At 32.8% G+C, this 20,542-nt stretch overlaps 11 protein-coding genes across 11 annotated transcripts; 4 read left to right on the forward strand and 7 right to left on the reverse strand.

Annotated features, from left to right (window-relative positions):
- Nucleotides 1-288: 288 nt before the first annotated feature.
- Nucleotides 289-798, forward strand: EGD2 (Egd2p; the record flags this gene model as incomplete). Its single annotated transcript, XM_001646608.1, has 1 exon — nucleotides 289-798. One exon carries the CDS (start codon nucleotides 289-291, stop codon nucleotides 796-798), a length of 510 nt encoding a protein of 169 aa, XP_001646658.1.
- A 124-nt stretch (nucleotides 799-922) lies between these two features.
- Nucleotides 923-1,729, reverse strand: LNP1 (Lnp1p; the record flags this gene model as incomplete). The annotated part of the gene is made up of 1 exon (XM_001646609.1): nucleotides 923-1,729. One exon carries the CDS (start codon nucleotides 1,727-1,729, stop codon nucleotides 923-925), a length of 807 nt encoding a protein of 268 aa, XP_001646659.1.
- Nucleotides 1,730-2,073: 344 nt separating this feature from the next.
- Nucleotides 2,074-2,481, forward strand: CTF8 (Ctf8p; the record flags this gene model as incomplete). Its single annotated transcript, XM_001646610.1, has 1 exon — nucleotides 2,074-2,481. The coding sequence occupies one exon, from the start codon at nucleotides 2,074-2,076 to the stop codon at nucleotides 2,479-2,481; it is 408 nt and encodes a 135-aa protein (XP_001646660.1).
- An 82-nt stretch (nucleotides 2,482-2,563) lies between these two features.
- On the reverse strand, nucleotides 2,564-4,234 carry MNS1 (mannosyl-oligosaccharide 1,2-alpha-mannosidase; the record flags this gene model as incomplete). Its single annotated transcript, XM_001646611.1, has 1 exon — nucleotides 2,564-4,234. One exon carries the CDS (start codon nucleotides 4,232-4,234, stop codon nucleotides 2,564-2,566), a length of 1,671 nt encoding a protein of 556 aa, XP_001646661.1.
- A 1,067-nt stretch (nucleotides 4,235-5,301) lies between these two features.
- Nucleotides 5,302-7,371, forward strand: STR2 (cystathionine gamma-synthase; the record flags this gene model as incomplete). Its single annotated transcript, XM_001646612.1, has 1 exon — nucleotides 5,302-7,371. One exon carries the CDS (start codon nucleotides 5,302-5,304, stop codon nucleotides 7,369-7,371), a length of 2,070 nt encoding a protein of 689 aa, XP_001646662.1.
- A 328-nt stretch (nucleotides 7,372-7,699) lies between these two features.
- On the forward strand, nucleotides 7,700-8,710 carry EFM3 (protein-lysine N-methyltransferase; the record flags this gene model as incomplete). The annotated part of the gene is made up of 1 exon (XM_001646613.1): nucleotides 7,700-8,710. The coding sequence occupies one exon, from the start codon at nucleotides 7,700-7,702 to the stop codon at nucleotides 8,708-8,710; it is 1,011 nt and encodes a 336-aa protein (XP_001646663.1).
- A 501-nt stretch (nucleotides 8,711-9,211) lies between these two features.
- Nucleotides 9,212-11,989, reverse strand: ARO80 (Aro80p; the record flags this gene model as incomplete). Its single annotated transcript, XM_001646614.1, has 1 exon — nucleotides 9,212-11,989. One exon carries the CDS (start codon nucleotides 11,987-11,989, stop codon nucleotides 9,212-9,214), a length of 2,778 nt encoding a protein of 925 aa, XP_001646664.1.
- A 1,064-nt stretch (nucleotides 11,990-13,053) lies between these two features.
- Nucleotides 13,054-14,013, reverse strand: CDC10 (septin CDC10; the record flags this gene model as incomplete). The annotated part of the gene is made up of 1 exon (XM_001646615.1): nucleotides 13,054-14,013. One exon carries the CDS (start codon nucleotides 14,011-14,013, stop codon nucleotides 13,054-13,056), a length of 960 nt encoding a protein of 319 aa, XP_001646665.1.
- Nucleotides 14,014-14,953: 940 nt separating this feature from the next.
- Kpol_1028p84 (uncharacterized protein) lies at nucleotides 14,954-15,742 on the reverse strand (the record flags this gene model as incomplete). Its single annotated transcript, XM_001646616.1, has 1 exon — nucleotides 14,954-15,742. One exon carries the CDS (start codon nucleotides 15,740-15,742, stop codon nucleotides 14,954-14,956), a length of 789 nt encoding a protein of 262 aa, XP_001646666.1.
- A 1,461-nt stretch (nucleotides 15,743-17,203) lies between these two features.
- Nucleotides 17,204-18,208, reverse strand: LDB16 (Ldb16p; the record flags this gene model as incomplete). The annotated part of the gene is made up of 1 exon (XM_001646617.1): nucleotides 17,204-18,208. One exon carries the CDS (start codon nucleotides 18,206-18,208, stop codon nucleotides 17,204-17,206), a length of 1,005 nt encoding a protein of 334 aa, XP_001646667.1.
- A 949-nt stretch (nucleotides 18,209-19,157) lies between these two features.
- Nucleotides 19,158-19,683, reverse strand: VMA9 (H(+)-transporting V0 sector ATPase subunit e; the record flags this gene model as incomplete). The annotated part of the gene is made up of 3 exons (XM_001646618.1): nucleotides 19,158-19,287; nucleotides 19,427-19,507; nucleotides 19,676-19,683. The coding sequence occupies 3 exons, from the start codon at nucleotides 19,681-19,683 to the stop codon at nucleotides 19,158-19,160; spliced, it is 219 nt and encodes a 72-aa protein (XP_001646668.1).
- Nucleotides 19,684-20,542: the final 859 nt, after the last annotated feature.

A 20,542-nucleotide genomic window follows, 5' to 3' on the forward strand; every position in this document is an offset into this window, starting at 1 on the left:
TATTAAAGTTCTTCATTTTTAATAATCCTTTAAGTCAGCAGTTACAAGTGTGGTGTTCAGGTGTAGATATCAACAAATTTTAAAGTGAAAAATTTTTGTTCGAACAGAGAGACAACGACGAAAGCTTGAATGAAATTTGGACAATTTATTGTTACTTTAATTAAGGATAGTTTTAAGATAAAAGAGGTTATTAGTGTTAGAATAGGGTTCAATTGATTCCCTATTTTTAGCTTTTTATGTTCAATCGTTAGAAAATAAAAATATCCATACAGATAATATCATACAACAATGTCAGCTATCCCAGAAGGTTCCAATGTTACCGTTTTGAACAAAAACGAAAAGAAAGCTAGAGAAATGATCAGCAAGTTAGGTTTGAAGAAGATTGCTGGTATTAACAGAGTCACTTTCAGAAAGAAGGACAACCAAATCTTTGCTATTGACAATCCAGAAGTTTACAGATCACAAGGTGGTAACTATGTTGTCTTTGGTGAAGCAAAGATTGATAACTTCAGCCAAAAATTAGCTGCTGCTCAAGAGAAGATCCAATCTGTTTCTAAGAGCCCAGAAGAAATCCAAAAGGACATGCAATTGGCTGCTGACCAAGCTGGTGACGAATCTGCTAAGCCAGCTGCTGCTGCTGAAGAAGATGATGAAGCTCCAGTTGATGCTGGTGATTTATCTGCTGAAGATATCGAATTAGTTGCTTCTCAAGCTAATGTCTCTAAGAACAAGGCCATCAAAGCTTTGAAAGAACACAACGGTGACATTGTCAACGCTATCATGGCTTTGTCCAAGTAAATATGATGTGGACAATATAATCTTTTAAATATTATATAATGTATATGCCATGTGTTTTTAAAAGATAAGATTCATACATAATTCTTATGACTACAGGTTATAAATGTAATTTCTAGTTCAATATTTATTGTTTCTCTATTATTTCTGACTCAGGGTCGTCAGTAGGGGTAATAGGGAATGGTTTATTAACTTCTTGATTATTGATTTCGTCAATTATATTCCCACATTCTGGGCATTTGTATTTAATGGGTCTATCCATTCTAAAGAGGCCAAAATGTTTAGAACATTTAGGACATACAATTGGCTTCGTTACTTCATTTCCACCGGCTACAATTCCAATAATTCTATCGAACCATTTATCTCTTTCTTCTTTATCATTCATGATAGCATCATTCTTCTTCAAGCTGATTAATTCTTCTTTAACTTCATTCAATTCTTTATATTTGTCATTAATTTCTTCATTTAATAACAGAACCATATCCTCACTTTGGTTTTCACCTGAAGAGAACCTTTGTATAATAGAATTCGTGGCATTAAAATTAGTGTCTTCCTTCAATTTTTCTAATTTCTCTTGATGTAAGCCACGTAATACACTCAATTGCTTGTTTCTGCGATTTCTTACTATACTATTCAACTTTATCAGACTCCACTTAGCAAAGATCACCACTATTATACTAGCTAAGACGCTTATAATAATTAATAATTTTTGATCTTTAAAATACCAATAACAGTACGCAAATACCAGCATGGTAAACCCAGAACCATAATAAGTCAACTCATGTTGCCAATAATCCAAATTAGCTTGGTTCTTCTTCATTGTCAACTCCAGATCATGAATCTTTGAAGTAATTTGAGATAAGTCCTTCGTATACCTTTCGACAAGGCTTTCGCTATCAGAACCACTTGCCCAACGTCTAATCGTACTAAACATCACTCAATTATAACCTATAAACTAAAACCAGTACCTTGACACACCTATATAGTTGCAAAATGCACTTTAACCTCACTATCATCAAAAGACAGCTAAATACTCATCTTCAAACTAATGTGTACCTATTTCTTTATATGCTCTAATATTCAATTATATTATTTAACGTAAATGGAATTTAGCGATGGAAGTTGACATAAAACAGGAAGATTAATCAATTTATATAAAGTACAGATAGAGGATTGTTTATTGGTAAAATAAGAGCTGGTGACTTGGATGATGTATATCTGATAGTGTTATTAATTTATAGAGGTTTTTTAGGATTTTTTTTTATTCAGCTATTCAACATGCCATCAGTTAGTATTTCAACAAAGCAGTTGCAAACACTATTTCATTCAGAGACTAAACAGACTACTGTGACAACACCACTTGGTAACACAATTGTTGAGATTCAAGGTGATCTGGAGGTTCCGCTGTCTAGGCCCTCTGATGACTCTGCTTCCGATGAGATCTTAAGTAGATTTACTCAATACAAAGGTGAAGATATAGTAAGGTTTGGGTTGCTAACCATCAGTCCAGATAATAAGGTTGCAACATTATATGTAGGGAAGAAGCAGAGATTGCTTGGTAATGTAGTGAAATTGGAGACTCCATTGGGTCTGCTTAAGTTTGATAATGATTCAGGAACCGTGGAGATGCAAGATATATTTGAATATAAAATTATCTTCAAAGAAAGGCCCCTGCCAATTATGTAAAAATATACAAAGAATGATATATTTCATTAAAATATGTACTTATAGGTAATTAATTGATTTAAGAAAAGGAAAATGAAGTTAATTACAAGGACCAGCCGGTTTTTAAATTTTTTGAATTCAAGTCAGATGTATTTAAGACAGGTAGCGGGTGAGCTTCTGTATTAAAAACAATCTTTGAAAGATCAACCTCATCTTCAAATAATAGATACAAATATTTCAAGGTCTCAGCAAGCCAGAAACTTTCCATATTATCCTTCTTCTGAGTTGGTAAATCGACACAGTTAAAGAGACTGACATATTTTGGACGTTTAGTTTCTTCATCAATGACAGATGAATGTTCTAGGAAACTATCTAGAATTTCTTTACCCCATCTTCTGTACTTTTCGTCCTTAGATAACTGATACATGAACATTATTGATTCGACGGTCTCTGGTCTTTGTAAGTTATGTTTATCCAATGGTTTGATATAGAAATCACCTGTTGGGGACTTCCACCAATTACCATTTGATGCTTCATTATTTAAAAACTCAGTGTTGTCATTGAACACAACGATTTCAGGAGCTAAACCTGAACCAGTTTGAGCGTACATTTGATAACAAGTATGAGTAAATTCTTCTGCTAATTTCCAATCTTCAGCTCTATCTTTATTCCAAAATTTGCTGTTACGAGCTTCTGTAATTGGTAGACCATTAGTGGCACCCATTGCCAAAAGACCGCCCATGAAACAAACCAAATGATCCATTTTTGGTACAAATGCGTTGTTGATACCAAAAGGTCTTTCACCTATATAAGTAAACCCGCTTGGGTTTGATTTTGAGACTAATTTTCTCTTCATACCGTTCATAGATGCTCTATAAAGTTTGTAATATAAATCTTCTTTGGTCAATAAGTACTGTTTCAACAGATATTCATAGAAAGAATCACCACGAGAGCCCATTCTGATGTATTCACCCATGAATCTAGCAGTGTCAGGGTATGTATAAATAGGCACCAAACCCAAATATTTGTCGCCCAATAAATCGTTTACTTTGTATAGTGGGGGATAAACCATTTCTGACAATTTCCAATAAGTATCATTACCGGTTAAGAAGGATAAATATTTAAATTCCATTTGTAAAGTGGTAAATTCAGCGGTGGAAGAAGCACCATCATCTACATGATTTTTGATACATTCACCTGAATGCAAGTTGACACTAGAGTAAGGGATACCAGAGTCGGTACAGACAAAGGCCATTGATAATCTATCACCTAAATCAACGGCTTTATCCAAATACATTTTTGGGGACCCTACATTCAATTCAGTAGCCAAGTAATAAGAAGATAGTAGTCCACCCAGCATACGAATAGTGGTTTCAAAAACACTAATCTCTGAATCCATATCATAATTTAAAGTATGTTCGATCCAGTAATCGACTTGTTCAATTGATTTCAAAAATTCATCCTTGTGGTTAACACTGCTGTTATACATCAGCATCATTGTATCCAACGTATCGACGATCATCCATCCTAGAGGATCACCAGAACGAGGCATGTTATCAGCACGTCCAGTAATTGGGCCATACACATCGAAGCCCCATCCAAATTTGACATAATCATTCCAAGAGTCCAAGAATGCCAGCTCAATTGATTCTTTAGCAGCAGCAGCATCTATTTTCCTTGCCCTGAATTGGAATGGCAATTGGAATGTATCTTTGAAGAGAATCAAAGTACTACAATAAGCCAATGCTAATATGAAAACAGCTTGGACAAACATTATACAAAAACTCTAAAGTACCTAACTCCCCTTGGCTCTCTTTCTCTCTCTTGTAGCATAAGAAGTGAGATCCATACAAACAGAAAAGAGATGGACCCGCATGGTATCCCAAACATACATGCACACATCCACTGCTTTTAAATATGTTAATTGGGGGAAATCTATCTGAAACACATCGACAATGGATTAATTAGATCGAAAAGCATTCATTGCGTTGCTGAACCTCAAAGTTCAAAGAACAAAGCTTAGTTTGGCAGTTCCCGTTGTGGACGATCTGGCTGTTGATCACTATGAAACCTCAAATCGAAGTCAAAAAAAGAAGTTCCGCTTGCGAAAAGCTCAAATCAATCTGAAATCCTAGACAGATATATCACCTTATAATGCACCTAAACATTTGCTGTCCCCACTTCCATTACCCATATCTGCCCACATCCTTATAAAAAGAGGTTTTGGTATTGAGGTCATCGCCATTTTTAAAGCCTAATCGGATATCACGTGATTTTGGATATATTTGTTTTTCCCTCGGTAATCATATATCATTAACTACGAGGTGCATATCCCTCTCTCGTAAACGGTATAATTCCCAAAAGATGGCCCATTATTAAAGGTTAGTCAATATGGCATACAGTATAGCATAATACAATATAATATAATATATATATACATTTATGTATAAGAGATGGGTTTTATGGGAAGAATTGTTGGTTTGAAGTGGTAAGAATTGCGTAATTATTGGCTGGTGTGATTGTTTGCTGGTATTGTAAATTTTTGTCTGTCTTTTTCTATTTTTTGAAACAAGATATTGGGTGGTTGTCTCTTTCAATCTCGATTTATTGATTACTTCACTGCTGTTAATATTAATAGTTTGAATAAATAGGTTCAAACAAGATATTCTTAGAACGTTGTGGTGTGTTTTTATGGGCTTTCATCTAGGGTTACATTGTATGGTGAGTTTCAGGTTATAAGATTATTATACATTGGGATTGGTATTGGTGTTGGAAAATAATAATACTAAGACCGACGCAAGCGAAAATAGAACTACACATCTGTTAAGATTGGATAGAGGTATGATAGCATCGAAGGTAGGGCAATCGATTCCGCCTAACACAAGCCATGCTATATCCGTGTGTTTGCCTACTTGGGAAGATAATATAGCGTATTCGAAGGGCGATTCTGATCTGTTGAGCCGGCTGCAGACTGGATATCCTAGGTTTAATATCCACAAGTCAGTACAACGGCTATGTGAGGTGCTTACTGATAAATATGCGAAGGAAAATGAGTCTTGCTTGTGTTTCCCTTCTTATAAAGTAGCCAAGCGTTGTCGTGAATATATCAGAATCAAGTCTTCAAGGGAAGCTTTAAGAGTACCAAAAGTTAGAATCTTACAATTGGCAACTTCAAAACCAGTCACCATAGAGGAGGCAAGATGGAAAAAAGAATGCAGAATTGCAGTTGTGTTCGTGGATAAAAAATATTATAAATTCATACAACAGTATTGGCAATACACCGGGGAAATTATCTCGAGCAGATTGGCGGAATATGTCTTGCATGAACTTTTTATAGTGGAAAAGTCCAGTCAGTCAATGAAATCTCCAAATAAAGGATCTACGCATTTAGAACAAAGGGATAAAGAGGAATACATAGAAACAAGATATGGCAGAAATTTAAACTTTGCATTTGGAAATAGAGCTAAAGGTTTGATCAAGAGAAGAATAGCAACAAAAGTAGCGGATAATATAGAATTGGAAGCGGAGGATTTCGAAAATTACCATTTGGATAGCCATTTGAATTTGAATAACCATCAGAATCCAACTTTGGATATAAATACAGATTTCTTGGATACCATGAATGACGACGATCATCATCCTAGATCTCATGATATAATATCTACCATTCCACCAGAACCGATTGAAATGGATACCCCAAACGATAATTTGAGCTCAATTAATAGTTTCGTTTCTGTGTCAAATGATATTAACGAAAATAATAGACCTAACATGAGAATTGATGCTGAGAAAGATGTATTTTTGTTTCCTAGTGGTATGGCATCTTTATTTACAGCACATAGGCTTCTTCTAAATCTAGACGCAAGACGTGTACAACGTTCAAGATCATCTTCAAATGTTGCAACTAACACTAACAATGGATTAGCAGACAATTCAATCAATACAGGAGCATCGATAGGTTATGGTCCTCCCTACAAGAAGACAGTGTTATTTGGATTCTCAAATAATGATACTAAAAACATACTAAGTGAATTTAATCATACGCATTATTTTGCATGTGGAGATTCTAATTCTTTAAAAGATTTAGAATGTACATTGCATTCAGGAGAGCAAATATTAGCTGTCTTTGTTGAAACACCTTCAAACCCATTATTAAAAATGCCAGATCTCGCACATTTAAGGCGGTTGGCTAATCTATATGGGTTTTATATCATTATTGATGAAACAATGGGAGGCTTTGTCAATATTGACGTATTGCCTTATGCAGATATTGTTTGTAGCTCATTGACAAAAATATTTAGTGGTAGCTCGAACGTTATTGCCGGTTCAATGGTATTGAATCCACAAGAAAAGCTTTACAGTTTTGCTCAAGTCTTCATGAGTCAATTGGGAGAATACGAAGATCATTTATGGTGTGAAGACGCCATCTATCTAGAACGAAATTCCCGTGATTTTATTGCTAGAACTATCAAAACTAATCAAAATACCGAGTTTTTGTTGAAGAAAGTGTTGTTAGCACAAGAAGGACCTTCGAAATTATTCAAAAAAATCTTTTATCCAAGCCTCACTTCCGCAGAGTCCAAAGTAAATTATGATGCCGTTAGATGTAAATCTATTGATAAGGACAGTGATGAAGAAGGTGGTTATGGGGGTCTGTTCTCATTGGCATTCAACAAAATTGAACAAGCTAAGATATTTTTCAATGAATTGAACCTAAGTAAGGGGCCATCGTTGGGAACAAATTTTACGTTATCATGTCCCTACACAGTGCTAATGTATTATGACAAATTAGATGAAGTTGCAAAATACGAAGTTGAAGAAAGCTTAGTTAGAGTTAGCATTGGTATTGAATCTCAAGATGAATTGCAAAAAGCATTTCAACATGCAATTGACGAAGCACTAAACGTATGAATTATCACGAAATATAGAATATAGAATAGACATATGTAATTAAATAGATAGAGCAGTATGATATCCTGCGACATATCATATTATTCTATCTATACTGCATTGAGTCAATAATTCCTGACTCGAATAAATATTAAACAATGCTTAGTTTGTATTTAGATCTTTTCTCCAGGATAAAAGAGGGTCACTTACTAAGCGATGCCCTTTGAACTGTACCTGACTGGTTAAAAAATTTCACCTATAAATCATATAATATAGTCAAAAAGGTAGATATAACTTAGGAAGGGGGTAGAATAGGATTAAAATTGAAGATACAGAGCGATATAGTATAATGGAGTGTGGCGAAGACTTGATATATGACCTCTTACGTCAAAGATATCCTTTTTACCAATTGATAAACTTTTTCAAAACTCATTATAACCAAGAAACTCCATTAGTACTACATGCTGAACGGTTTATTACAGAATTGCATGAAATTTCATCAACTAATCCTTACTACATCAAGAACATTATCAAAGTATTAACTGATAATATAGATTTGCTAGATGACTCTTCTGAGGGTATTATCAAGGTCATTACTGAGGATGATATTGATATTTCTGAATGGCTATATGAAAAATACATTGGGCTTCTGAATCTGGGCCAACCTGATCCTACCAATACAGATGTTATTCAGTATCGATTCAATGACTCGATTAAAATTAAATTAGAAGAAACACCATATGTTGTCAGCGCAGCTGGTACTACAGGGTTCAGGACATGGGAAGCTGCATTATTCATGACATCTTTCTTCGTAGAAACTGGTTATTTAGATACGATGAGCAAGAAGAATATCTTGGAGCTAGGTGCTGGCACTGGTCTAGTAAGTATTGGTCTGTGCAAGCAATATGAAGATTCCATTGATAAAATATATGTTACTGATGGTGACTCCCAACTAGTTGAAGGGCAATTATTAAAAAACTTCAATGAAAACGAACTATCACATAATGATAGGGTGATCTTACAAAAATTATGGTGGAACGTTGATGATGTGCCATTAGATTTAGATCTTATAGTTGCGGCAGATGTCACATATGATTCGAGTGTGGTTCCTGACCTATGTGAAACAATATCTAATTGCTTTAAACGATCATCTAATGATTCAGCAGTCTGTTTACTAAGTGCAACAGTTAGAAATGAAGATACCCTAGACCTATTCGAAAAAAAATGTCTAGAATTGGGACTTGATTGTTCCATAATTACAACGACTAACGAAGACGACCAAGGGAACAGATTGGAACAACAATTGACATTTAAACCATTAATTGCACCTATTCGTATTTATAAGATTACTCCTAAATAAAATTGATTTAACAGAATTACATAACTTTACTCTTTAAAAGATTAATTAAAATATAGGCACTCTCTGACACTCGAGTCTCATTTAGTTAGGAAGCCTAACGTAATCCACTCGAGTTCTTAATGAGTGACAATTTGATCTATCCTTAAAAACCGCTTATCACGATAAATCTGAGTGAGAATAAAAAGCTCAAATCTCGTACTGTCTATTGCGGTGGAAACTTTTGGACAAAGTTACTCTTTTTAGAAAACAATCAAAAGAAAAAACATTAATTAAATTGTATAAAAAAAGTGTAAAGTAGAATAGAACTAATATCATCAAGATCTTGCCTCTTTATATACAATTATTTTTTTTGCTTCAATGGATTTCGAAAGAAATGAAAAAATGTTGTCTATGTGTCATTTTATACGCTACATGATGAATAAGATGAGTGTCAGTACGGTTAGGGTTTATTTTACTAACTGGTATATGTTTGAACAAATTATTTAGATTAGTTTATACATTTTAGTTTCTGTCCATATGTCCAAATAAACTATTTACATGGATGTTTTGATCCCCATCACTACTTCTCAAATACATTTGTTCTATCATTTCTGTCCAAGATTCAACAAATTCTAGACCAATATCAGCACTTGATGAAAACCAATCTATGACTTCACCTTGGAATGACATTGAATTTGGGTTTAATATTGGTGTTTGTTCAATTCCATGATGTTCGTTTCCAACTATGGCAATTTGTTCTGTTGTATTTATTGGAAGTTCGGTTTGAGGGTGTTCGTTCATTATAAATGGCTCAATTGGCTCTTGAGAATTTTCAATACTGCTTAAATTTTCCAATGATTTGTTACCCACTTTTACATCTGCATTTTCTTGTTTAGCTGCAACACCTTCGTTCATATAAAGGTTTTGTGTCTTATTCCTCAATTCTTTGCACATATACAACAAGATGGATGAATATCTCTTACAAAGATGTAACTCATCAGGGGAAGCATCATTTAACGTGACAGACGTGGTCTCGATCAATTCTAAGGCTTCATCTACTGGTATTCCACTTAACCTTATAATTGCATTTATTTCAGAATTCTCAGAAGTTTCACTTTCTGTTAAAAGCAAGAAACATTTAACAATAAACGCAACAGATCTTAGGATTCTTGTAACCCATCTAACAGGCAAATACCTTAACAATTTTAGCTTGTTGACTCTGACCGCAGATGTCAATATCTCCTTTGCTGCATTGTAAGCCATATAAACATACTTTGCACTCTTTGTAATTTCACTTAAATTCAAATTATTATCCTTTATATCAACTTTCAAGGCCAATGAGTAAATATATAGCTGGCAGTAGTAATAATCTCCTATCAAACTTTCCTTTTCAATCGCTTGTGAAAGTTTCTGGACTGTATTTTTATCTTTATATTTAGACATGTCGCAAGGTGCACATTCGAATAGTTTTAATAGGCCATGGTGATTACTATACCAACTTTCAATCAATGGAGAAAATATACTTAACACGGCTAAATTTTGCCTTTGATTGTTGAAGGCCAATACTCTCTTATTTTTAGCAGAATAAATGGTCTCATATGCTATAGACATGATTCTCAAAATTTCAATTTTAGCCTTATGAAAGCTAGCGAACTTTAAAGGATAAGGTAATGAAGTGGATGTTACACTATGGTTTCCCCAAGTTGGTTGTGTTTCAGGGTTGTTGTTTTGGTAATATAGGATGTATTCATCATTCAAATATTCTCTTTCAGCGTCGGTAATCACTGTAGAATTTTCACTAGATTTATTTGAATTGATCTCTTTTAAAAACTTAATCCATTTTTCTTTACTTTTATCATGCTTTAGTATTTGTTCTAAGTAGTATTGTTCGTTCCCAAAATTTTCTGCAAATATATGTCCTTCTTCATCATCATTATTTTTACCATGACTACGGGTGATTGATAAGTTGATATTACTTAATGAGTCGGAAAGAGTAGAACGTTGGTTAACGTTCATTGCATTGAATGTTTCAGATATGTGTGTTGCCATAAAAATTTTATAATTATTGTCAATGAAATGCATATCCTGAGCTAGCCTGACAGCACTCCCAGTAAACATCCATGCCATTCTGTCACTGTGTCTCATAGCTTCGAACCCTGTTGTCTTCTCACCTTTAAATTCAGACATATTATTTTCATTATTTTTCGTAAAACACGTTAATTCAGGATTATTACCATAATCAGACCAGGTCCAATGAATTGCTCTTGGGTTCCACTCTGTAAATAATAGAAATGCCAATATAGTACCAATTGATCTGGTGCTGGCTTCTGCCCAAATAGTATTTGAAATAAGTCGTTGACAATAGAACCATAACTTTTCATGGACAACGATATTTCTATCTTTTTCATATTCGTTGTTGATAAATATTTCATTAAATGAATTATATCTTGATGACACAGTCAGAATAGCACATAATAAAATTGGATACCGCACCAATTCATCTGGATTATGTAATTGTAAAGGAATATATGGGAAATATGGATGCATAGTTAAGAAGAAAACATTTATTAGTGTTCTAGCTTCATCTTCAGTTAATAATTTGTTTGGGCCAATGTATTCAATATCTGACAAATTTCTTGTTGGTTTAGGACGAATTGATTCAATAGTCCCCATCAATGGAGATATTACCTTTGAAGCAGTATCATCATGTATTAAAGAGAAAATAGAATTTCTACTTTTCGGTGTATTTGAATCGCTTCTACTAACATCTTCACTATTGTCATTATTTGGATTACTATCATCTGCGTCCTCATTTTCAATTAAAGTATTATTTTGATTTAAATTTAATAGACTTCTCGTGTCACTCTTTGAAATAACCCCCACTGCATTAGCCAAAAACTCTAAAGCAGTCTGCATTGTAGAGATGTCAGATTGCCAATTCGAATCAGTCGGTTTTTTCCTTATATTATTTTGCTTTAAATCTGAACCTGCAGAACCGCCTCCATTCAATGATTTTTTATCTACATCAGGTAAAATCGAAGATATTATAGATCTTTCAAGTTCACTACCTTTCATGTTATTAATTTTTGCAGTAACATCTCTTCTTTTAGTTACTGGGAATATACATTCTCTTTGTTCTCTCTTACATCTTACACATGGAGGTTTATGTGGATTATCAAGTGGGCCTAAATCACATTTAATCTTTCTTGACCTGCAATTCACACATGCCCTATAAGAACGTCTCCACTTAGTACCTTGGTTCCCACTTTCCTCAGACAATGGTCTCTTTGATAAACTCATCTTGTACCTCTTTCTAACAGATATAACCGTGTATGTATAACAAAAAACAAGCCTTCAAAAAGAGTTTAATCTAAACAGAGATGCAAAGAAATAAGCTGCTCAACTTAGTTGCAGATTTAAGAGACAACCACTATTTAACGTCTTGTTAAAATCAAAACTATCTTTTATCTCTGGCCCACAGCTTCTTCTCTTTTTTGATAGTGCTTGATAACGGCGATGATCTGTGAAATAAGTTAACCTTTAACAAACGATTGTTCCTCTTTAATATCTATATTTATATTTGTATGTAAAGTAGAGTGTAAAATCAATAGCAAGAGTTATATATGAATCTAAAAACTACTTAAATGTGTAACTAATAAATAGTACTAGTATTGATGTTAAGACTAGTTAGTTTTTTGCTTGATATATAAGATAATGTATATATATATATATAAAATCTGGTGAGTATATATTTATTCATTTATTTTTTCAATTATAATGTAAGCCAAGCCAATATTGAAAAAACGTCAGTCTATAATTAGTTCAAGTTCTTATAGAGATATGAAGTTCATTTATCCAGCGTCACTATGATGTTATGAAATTCTTTTTCTGTTCTAGAATTTGCCCTGAAGATTCCTCTTTCCAATAGTAAGCAGTCTTGTAATTTCGATTCGATTTATGCATTATATGGTTTCCATATTTGGAAATATGGACAAGGATAAAGGAAAATGCTTCGAAATATGGTTTGAATAAGGTTTAAAGAGTAAGAGAGTAAGAGGGTTTGGGGTTTCATAAGGATCTAAAAATTGTTTATTATTATGTCTATTGCTTTATTTCAATAATTTCTTTTTTGTTTTCTTTCTTTCTTTTTGAACAGAACCATATAAATACTTAGAGTAATGTCTTATTGTCTTTTGTTTGACACATAGTTAAGTGATTTAACCAGAAGAAAAAAAAAAAGAAACAGGTAGCTTGACTTATTACATAATTTAGATAAAAAATTGACAAATAAGTGGTTAGTTTTTGTTTAGAAGTGTTTTAGTTTTAATTTTGTTTTCTCTTTAATGATGTTATTGTTTGTTTTTTTAACGTTGAGCCATTGGTGCTGAGTTACGATTGCTAGCATTTTCTTTCAATGCTATTAATTGTCTAGCTCTGAATGCTTCATAATGTATGAAGGCTGTGGATTCTATTAAATCGTGTAGATGTGTTCTCATTAGAAATTCTCTTAGATAAACAAATTCACATTGTTCAACATCTTCGATATTAATTGCTCCCCAACGTGTCTTTCTACCTCTGAATTTTTCACCATTTACTTCAATTTCCTTTTCTGAACCAACTACTGCAAAAGGAATTACAGACCTTATATTTTCATTCAGTTCTATTTCTTCTTGACTTAAATCGCTGGAATCATATGGATAGATATTAAATCCATATTTGTGAAATTCATTTTGAATGGTTTCCCTGAAACTATTTCTTTCATCTATAGTTAATGAATCAGCTTTACCAATAACTGGAATGACGTTAGCAATTTCAGTCAATTTTTTTAAAGCCTCGACATCTAATGGAGTTAGGCCTTTACTGTTTGGTTGAACAAAGTATAAAACAGCGTGGACTCTGGTGTCTGGAATGTGTCTATCACGGTTAGTCGTCAATTCTTTACGCAAATATTGAGAGTGTTGTTCCTTGATATATTTAACAATTGGCTCCCAAGCTCTGTCATTATTAATGAAATCACCAAAACCTGGTGTGTCTATGACACTAATGTTCAAACGAACTCTATCTTCTTGCAAAACATGCGTAGAGACTTTAATCTCAGTAGTCTTTGTAATTGGCAAATTTGTAATGTCATCACCGGTACTTGAGTCAATCAAATGGGAAGCAAACAATGTATTCAACAATGTACTTTTACCTAAACCAGAATGGCCGACAACCATAATATTGAATTGAAACCCTTTCTTCAATAAACGGTTTTCGATCTGGCTTGTAATAGTATCAAAACCGACATATGAGACAGGGTGAACTGAAGCTGTATCTGTTGACATAATGATATTATTGTGTGTCTTGTATATTCAACTATATGTTGTCTTTTTTCAATAGGATACAATTAGAATGGATCTAATGGTCTAAATAAATGAAGAGATTGTTTAAACAGTAACGAGGTAAATAAAAAATAATGCCACGCCTAAACCACGTACAGAACTAATAAAAAAATTCGTTTATTTTTTGTATAAGCACCTAAACTTGCCCAATTATAACCAATTTCAGCCTTCAGATGATCACAATTCCAATAAACAGTGAATAATCAAACCTTTTATATATTAAATACTTCATCTGAATCAAACTTGTTCTTGTTCTTGTTTGGATCAGATTTCGTGTTTTAAATCGATTTCAACTTTTTTTGTGGGAAATCGTTTAATACGGGCATGTTTTGGAATTCTTGTTTCGTGAGAAGTTACAAGATGGGTTGGGTGGTCGAAAAAAAGAAATGGAACTTATCACGTGAGTATCAGATGATATGCATACGTATATATATAGAGAGGTAAAGAGATAATCGATTTATAAAGAAGTTATCGTTCACTAAGAGACTAACAAGCTTAATATTAACGGTTTCTCTAGTTCTCTTGAAAATTGTTTAATTTATAGTTCGTTATTGTGTGGCCATTGAGTTCTTGAAAACATAGAAATATTTCACTCGCCTATATTTTTTAGAAAGTGTCAGTGACGTGACACCTAGCTGTCCAAATGACAATTCCAATTGCAAATGTTATCGCAATTATTGTGATTGAAGAACGATGAAACAGTATATATCAATAAGGAATGTAATTAAATTATATTATATTATTTGTTAGAAATAAAATTGGGATAAATAAAATATTAGACTAAATTAAGGTTGAAAGAGAAAATAGAAATAAAGAGAAACATTTAGGTTTGTTTTAACAGAAGAGAAACTGCTATAAGCTCATTAAAGGTTTGTTTCTCCTTTTAAATTATTGTACAGCAGTGGGATCCTTTGTCTTCTGCAGCCTTAGTGGCTGTTTGTTTGCCTTGCTGAACTGCTTGTTTCCCGGATTGTTGAGCTGCCTGTGCTTGGCCCTGGCCTTGTTGTTGGCCCTTTTGGGCTGCATTACCTGCAACAGCCTTCTTAGCACTATCCTTCAATGTCTCGGGAAACATTCTGTTCACAATTTCATAGAATCTCTTACCTTGAATTTTAGCCAATCTTAATTCCAATTCAGATGGTGCTCTAGAACCATCAGATCCAGCCAATGTACCAGCACCCCATGGTGAACCACCATGGACCTCATCCAAATTAGCTAAATCGGCAAAGGTTTCTTTATAACCCAATGGAATGAAAACAATACCATGGTGGGCTAAATAACTTAAATTATTCTTAACTGTACTTTCTTGTCCACCACCATAAGTACCACTACAAACAAATATACCAGCAGCTTTACCGGCTAATGTACCTTGAACCCATAATCCACCTGTTTTATCCCAGAATGCAGACCATTGGGCAGAACAATTACCATATCTTGTTGGAATACCTAACAAAAAGGCGTCATATTTGACTAATGTCTCATTGTCGATGATTGGAATAGTTTCATCTCTTGGAACTGCATGCATCTTTTCCAACACTGCTGGTGGAAGTGTCTCCTCGACTCTGAATAAATCAACTTTACCACCTGCAGATTCAATACCTTCTTTAATTTTACGAGCTAAGGTATCGACATGTCCATACATAGAGTATGAAATAATTGCAATTTTTACCATCTTGTAGATATTTTATTGGATTTTCTGTTAAGGGTCTAGTTACGACTTTAGAGTTGTAGCGATTCAACTGGGTTAAAAGCTAATGGAGTTAGATTAATTGATTATAAAAGAATTGTATTATAGAGTTTACAGAGTTATGTAAGTGTACTCGTTGGGTGGTAGTTTTATATTTATATTCATATTTTTTTTCCATTCATTTTAATTATGCTTGTTAACATAATTTAAGGATAATATTTTGCTATCGAATTGTCATGGAATATGAATATGCAAGGCAGATAAGTAGAGAAACCCATGACAGCAACTGAAACTTATTGAGGTTCATTCAAAATTGATTATTGCTCATAAAATTTATTATTTTTTTGCAACTAAATATATTGTTCAATTAATGGAACCTTAATTTTTCTCTGGTATCATTTAAGACTATTGTATTATTCTTAAATAATGCTGGCACAGCCAGTGTTCTCTCACAGATAGTTAGGTTTGGTTAAATACGCATCAAGTGTCTTGATTGAATACTAGTTAAACATTGTGTAGAACTGATATGTTGTAATTTAAATGAAAATTGTTTTGCTTAATATTTTATGTGTATTATTATTTAATTATTTTTCACTTCCCTAGTTAAAATTTCATTCTTCTTGATAACTCGTTAAAAAAGGGTTTCCTGTCAGTGTCAGCGTTACTGCACTGATACAATATGTTTGAAGAAGTGGCTGGGAAAGCACTCGTCCAATCCACTCTACCACTCATAATTATTTTCCAGTATTTTGTCTAAGTGTCTTATTAATTTTAAAATTAATGTCCCTTAATAATGTATTAAATTAATGTATGTTATTTCAAGTGAGGTTACTATTTCTGACGAAAAGTAATTATTAATAATGCGGTTGTCTAAGAGGATTAAATAAATTACCAAATTAATTGCTTAAATTAATCTATTACTTTTTACATACCTTGCTTTTTGTATGTTGGCTGGGTGCGGTGCTCCCTTCCACTCATATTTATACTTTAACACAACAAATATTATATTTAATGAAACAGTATGTTGTCGACTTGAGGATAATCGATTCAATCCCTAAGAAATCAAGAGTAAATATATAGTAATTATTATTATTACAATCTATCATAAATTCTGAGTAAAAAAATTATCTAGTTGATCTATAAGTGCAACCATCGTATATATGCCATTATTATATCCATTACTATGGAATGATTTGTTGTAAAGCGTAACATATTGTAATATGTCTGAATTCTTCTAGTTAATTCACCTATATCTATAAAATGAAAATTTTATGACTGTAATAGTACGTTTTTTTGCTAAATTATTTAAAACTGAAAGGCTTTATCTAAATGCTAAACACATCAATACAGTTGATAAACTGAAATACTTAGAATTGTATTGATGCAATTTCATGAAAAAGTAATATATGACTATATGGATAAAGTTGAAACCACACATGCACACATTTATTTTTTATTTTTAACTTTTCTTATACTTATAGTATCTCTATTTGTTGACATCGAATCATTAATATTACTGACTAAAGTTGTCATTCCACCATCTGTTCTTAAAGTTGTCGGTATATCATCGAATTGATCCCAAATATTTGAAAGTGATGAAACTTCTTCATCATACATGTCGCTCTTATTAGGAGATTGAATAGGAGTATGATAATATGTATAGGAATTTTGTTTTCTCTTTTGAGGAGTTTTTGAAACAATAGGTTCTTCTTTTTGAAAGAAGTCACTTGGTAGTAGAGATGCAATTTCTAAAGCTTCTTCTTTTGAAGAAACTGATTTTCTATCAAAATTTGACAAATTTGGCTTTTTAATTAGGGTTGGTTCCAAATCTTCCAATTCAATGTCATCATTATTAAAATCTGTTGTTGATAGTACAGGTGATGGTGGATAATAAGATTTAGCAAATGACGGTATCTTTATAAAACTTTTGAAAAATAATAAAATATTAGTAATTAATTTTTGTAATCTTGGTCTTAATGAAGGAGAATAATCCCATATAATTTTTGGAACGTCAATATAAATGCTGGGTACTTTAATAAAAGAATGAATTACAGCTAAACTTGAACCGAATGCTAAACCGATTATACAGCCACATATTAATAAAACTGTTGTATACTGTATCATAGTGATTAAAATATAAATACCTTCCCAAGTATTGACATTAAATATGATATCATTAAATGTAATACCCATAAACAATTTCAATGGTATATTTATGGGTAACATAAACAATTGAATTATATTCTTGAATATAATTATAAATGGAGTTAATAGGAATATATCCAATAATTGAACTATTTTTTGGAAACTATTTGTATAAACCCATGATGTGAATGAATAAAGGTAATAAAAAGTTATTAAAATTATTCGATATAAAATTGCAATAAATTTTAAAAGGAATCCTCGTAAAATAAGTACATATGATAAAATCTCTGAAATAATTTTAATCATCTCTATTAAAAGAGTAAAAGCTAGATGTGTGTCCTTTACAATTGGCAGTTATACGTAACTGTTTCTTGGTCAATGATATGTTATGATTAATTTTTTTTATCTTTCAAATAAAATCGTGTATGGTTCTATCTATAAATCAATCAATCAATCAATCAATCAATCGATATGTCCACTCCCTCCAGTTTTTAAGTGTATCAATTAACCGTTAACCTTCAAATATATATGTATATTAAGTCTAAAATGTAAAACAATTTACGAATACCTAATATTGAACATCCAAATTTAATTTTAATATAATATAATCCAACTTAATCTAGTCTAATTCGGTTCGATTCTATTCGATTTAGCTTGGCTTGAACTGATATAAGTTAGTCTAATCAACTACAATACAATGCTGGTTTATCTTTTTATGTGTTTTTGAATAATCAAAACTTATCTACCCTTGCAGAATGATCAAAATACCAAAAGACACGAAACTACAGCAAACACCCCCACTAAAACTAATATCTCGATAACGTAACCAATGTAAATTCAATTCACCTGATAATCAAATGTAGATTACCTTTGTATGCATCGACTATAACTTCTATTATAACTTTTAAAGGTAGTTTCCATTGGTGATGGTGATGATGAAAGTTTTGTTTTTAAAAATGCATTGTTAATGCAATAATAATACAATGGAACATTCTGATGCCAAAAGGTTCAAATGAGGTGGTGGTTAAGTAATAAGGATAGATGAGGTGAAGATGGGGATCAGAATGGGTTGGGATGTGTTGTAAATTGTATTAAATGGCCTGTATTTGAGTTATATAACGTTATACATCATTGGATGCTATAGAGAAGGTAGATAAAAAGTTTATATATAAAAGTTTGTATCATTTTTTGAAAATGAAATGTTTGGATGAATTGATTTTAAGAGGGAGTGGGATAGAATAATGGGGTTGTGTTTCTATTCTACTAGTTCAGGTCTCAAGTCTGAACGACGTGGCTGCACTAGTGGATGCAGCTGACATAGATATGTAATGGCCCACATTAGATACATCATCGCTAGTGATAATATGACTGTACTTCTCCAAACACTGTTGAGATTTGAAAATGGATCAAATGTCCATGCCTTGTTAGTAATCATTCAGAGGTTCTTATGCTCTTGCTCTTGATCTCGATCTCGAACGTTGTCTCGATCTTCATCTTAAAACTGTTAATAAAAACTATACATACGTTTGGTTTTGTTTAGGTGCAAATACCCAGAATAAGGCAGACGCTAACGACACAATGACAAAGGTAACTACTACTGTCCAACTGAATATAAAGCAGATGAATCGATCAATCAAATTACAAAGTTTCGACTTGTAATCATCTCATCCCCTATGTTAGTCAAAAGAAATATTCCAATACACTATAGATTCGACAAATTGCCCCATGGGGATCATCAAAGAACCCAAACGACAACGGGAAACATATACATACAAACTCATATTATAACCTTATACAATATTCGATGTCTTGTTATTGATTGTAATAACTTATATAACTGAAACTATCTTAAGTAACTAACAATAAATCAATTCAATTGTTGTAACTATTTAAGCAACTTTTTTCAAAACGGATTTGGCCTTTAATATTGAAATCGCACTGTATAAGAACAAATTGCCATAATAAGACTAGGACTAAGATTAAGGTAAGGCTATATACATAAATTGGTCAATGGACTTGGACTCTCTTGACTCAATTCGAATTTTAATGGATGGTAGTTGTTAAAGAATCCTGTTTTCATTTCAAACACGCATATACACACAGAATACAAGACAAGAGTTGGTTTTAGCTCAGCGATGACTTCATAATGTGAAATTTTTGCAAAAGCAGAGAAAGAAAGAAAGAGAGCAATGGTGACAGCAATAAAAGTTGGTTGAACTTAGAGCTTAGGTTTACATTGCGAACCAGCAAACTGAAGATGTGAAACTGTTATATTGAGCAAAGTTTGTTGTGATTTTAGAGATATGCTTGACTTGGCATTAGTGGTTTATTTTTTAAAGCGATGAGTTGGTAAAAGTCACAAGAATAGCAACTGGGACTACAATTTCAGCAAACTTAGAACTACTGATCTTAAAAGATATTGAATCGTATCCTCTCCGTACTTCGACAATTGGGATGTTGAAGTTGAACTCTGTAGTCTCACATTGTTTGCTTGATCACAATCAGTTCAGTTCAATCCAATAGTCATCGAAGTCCCCAGCAATACATCACCATCTCTCTTCAATTAGCAATGGTCTGTTTATAAGCAAGTTATGGGAACCAAATACGTCGAGACGTTTTGCTTTTAACAAGAAGGCTCTG

The sequence above is a fragment of the Vanderwaltozyma polyspora genome, genomic scaffold (genome assembly GCF_000150035.1).
Source record: "Vanderwaltozyma polyspora DSM 70294 KpolScaffold1028 genomic scaffold, whole genome shotgun sequence".
Lineage (NCBI taxonomy): Eukaryota > Fungi > Ascomycota > Saccharomycetes > Saccharomycetales > Saccharomycetaceae > Vanderwaltozyma > Vanderwaltozyma polyspora.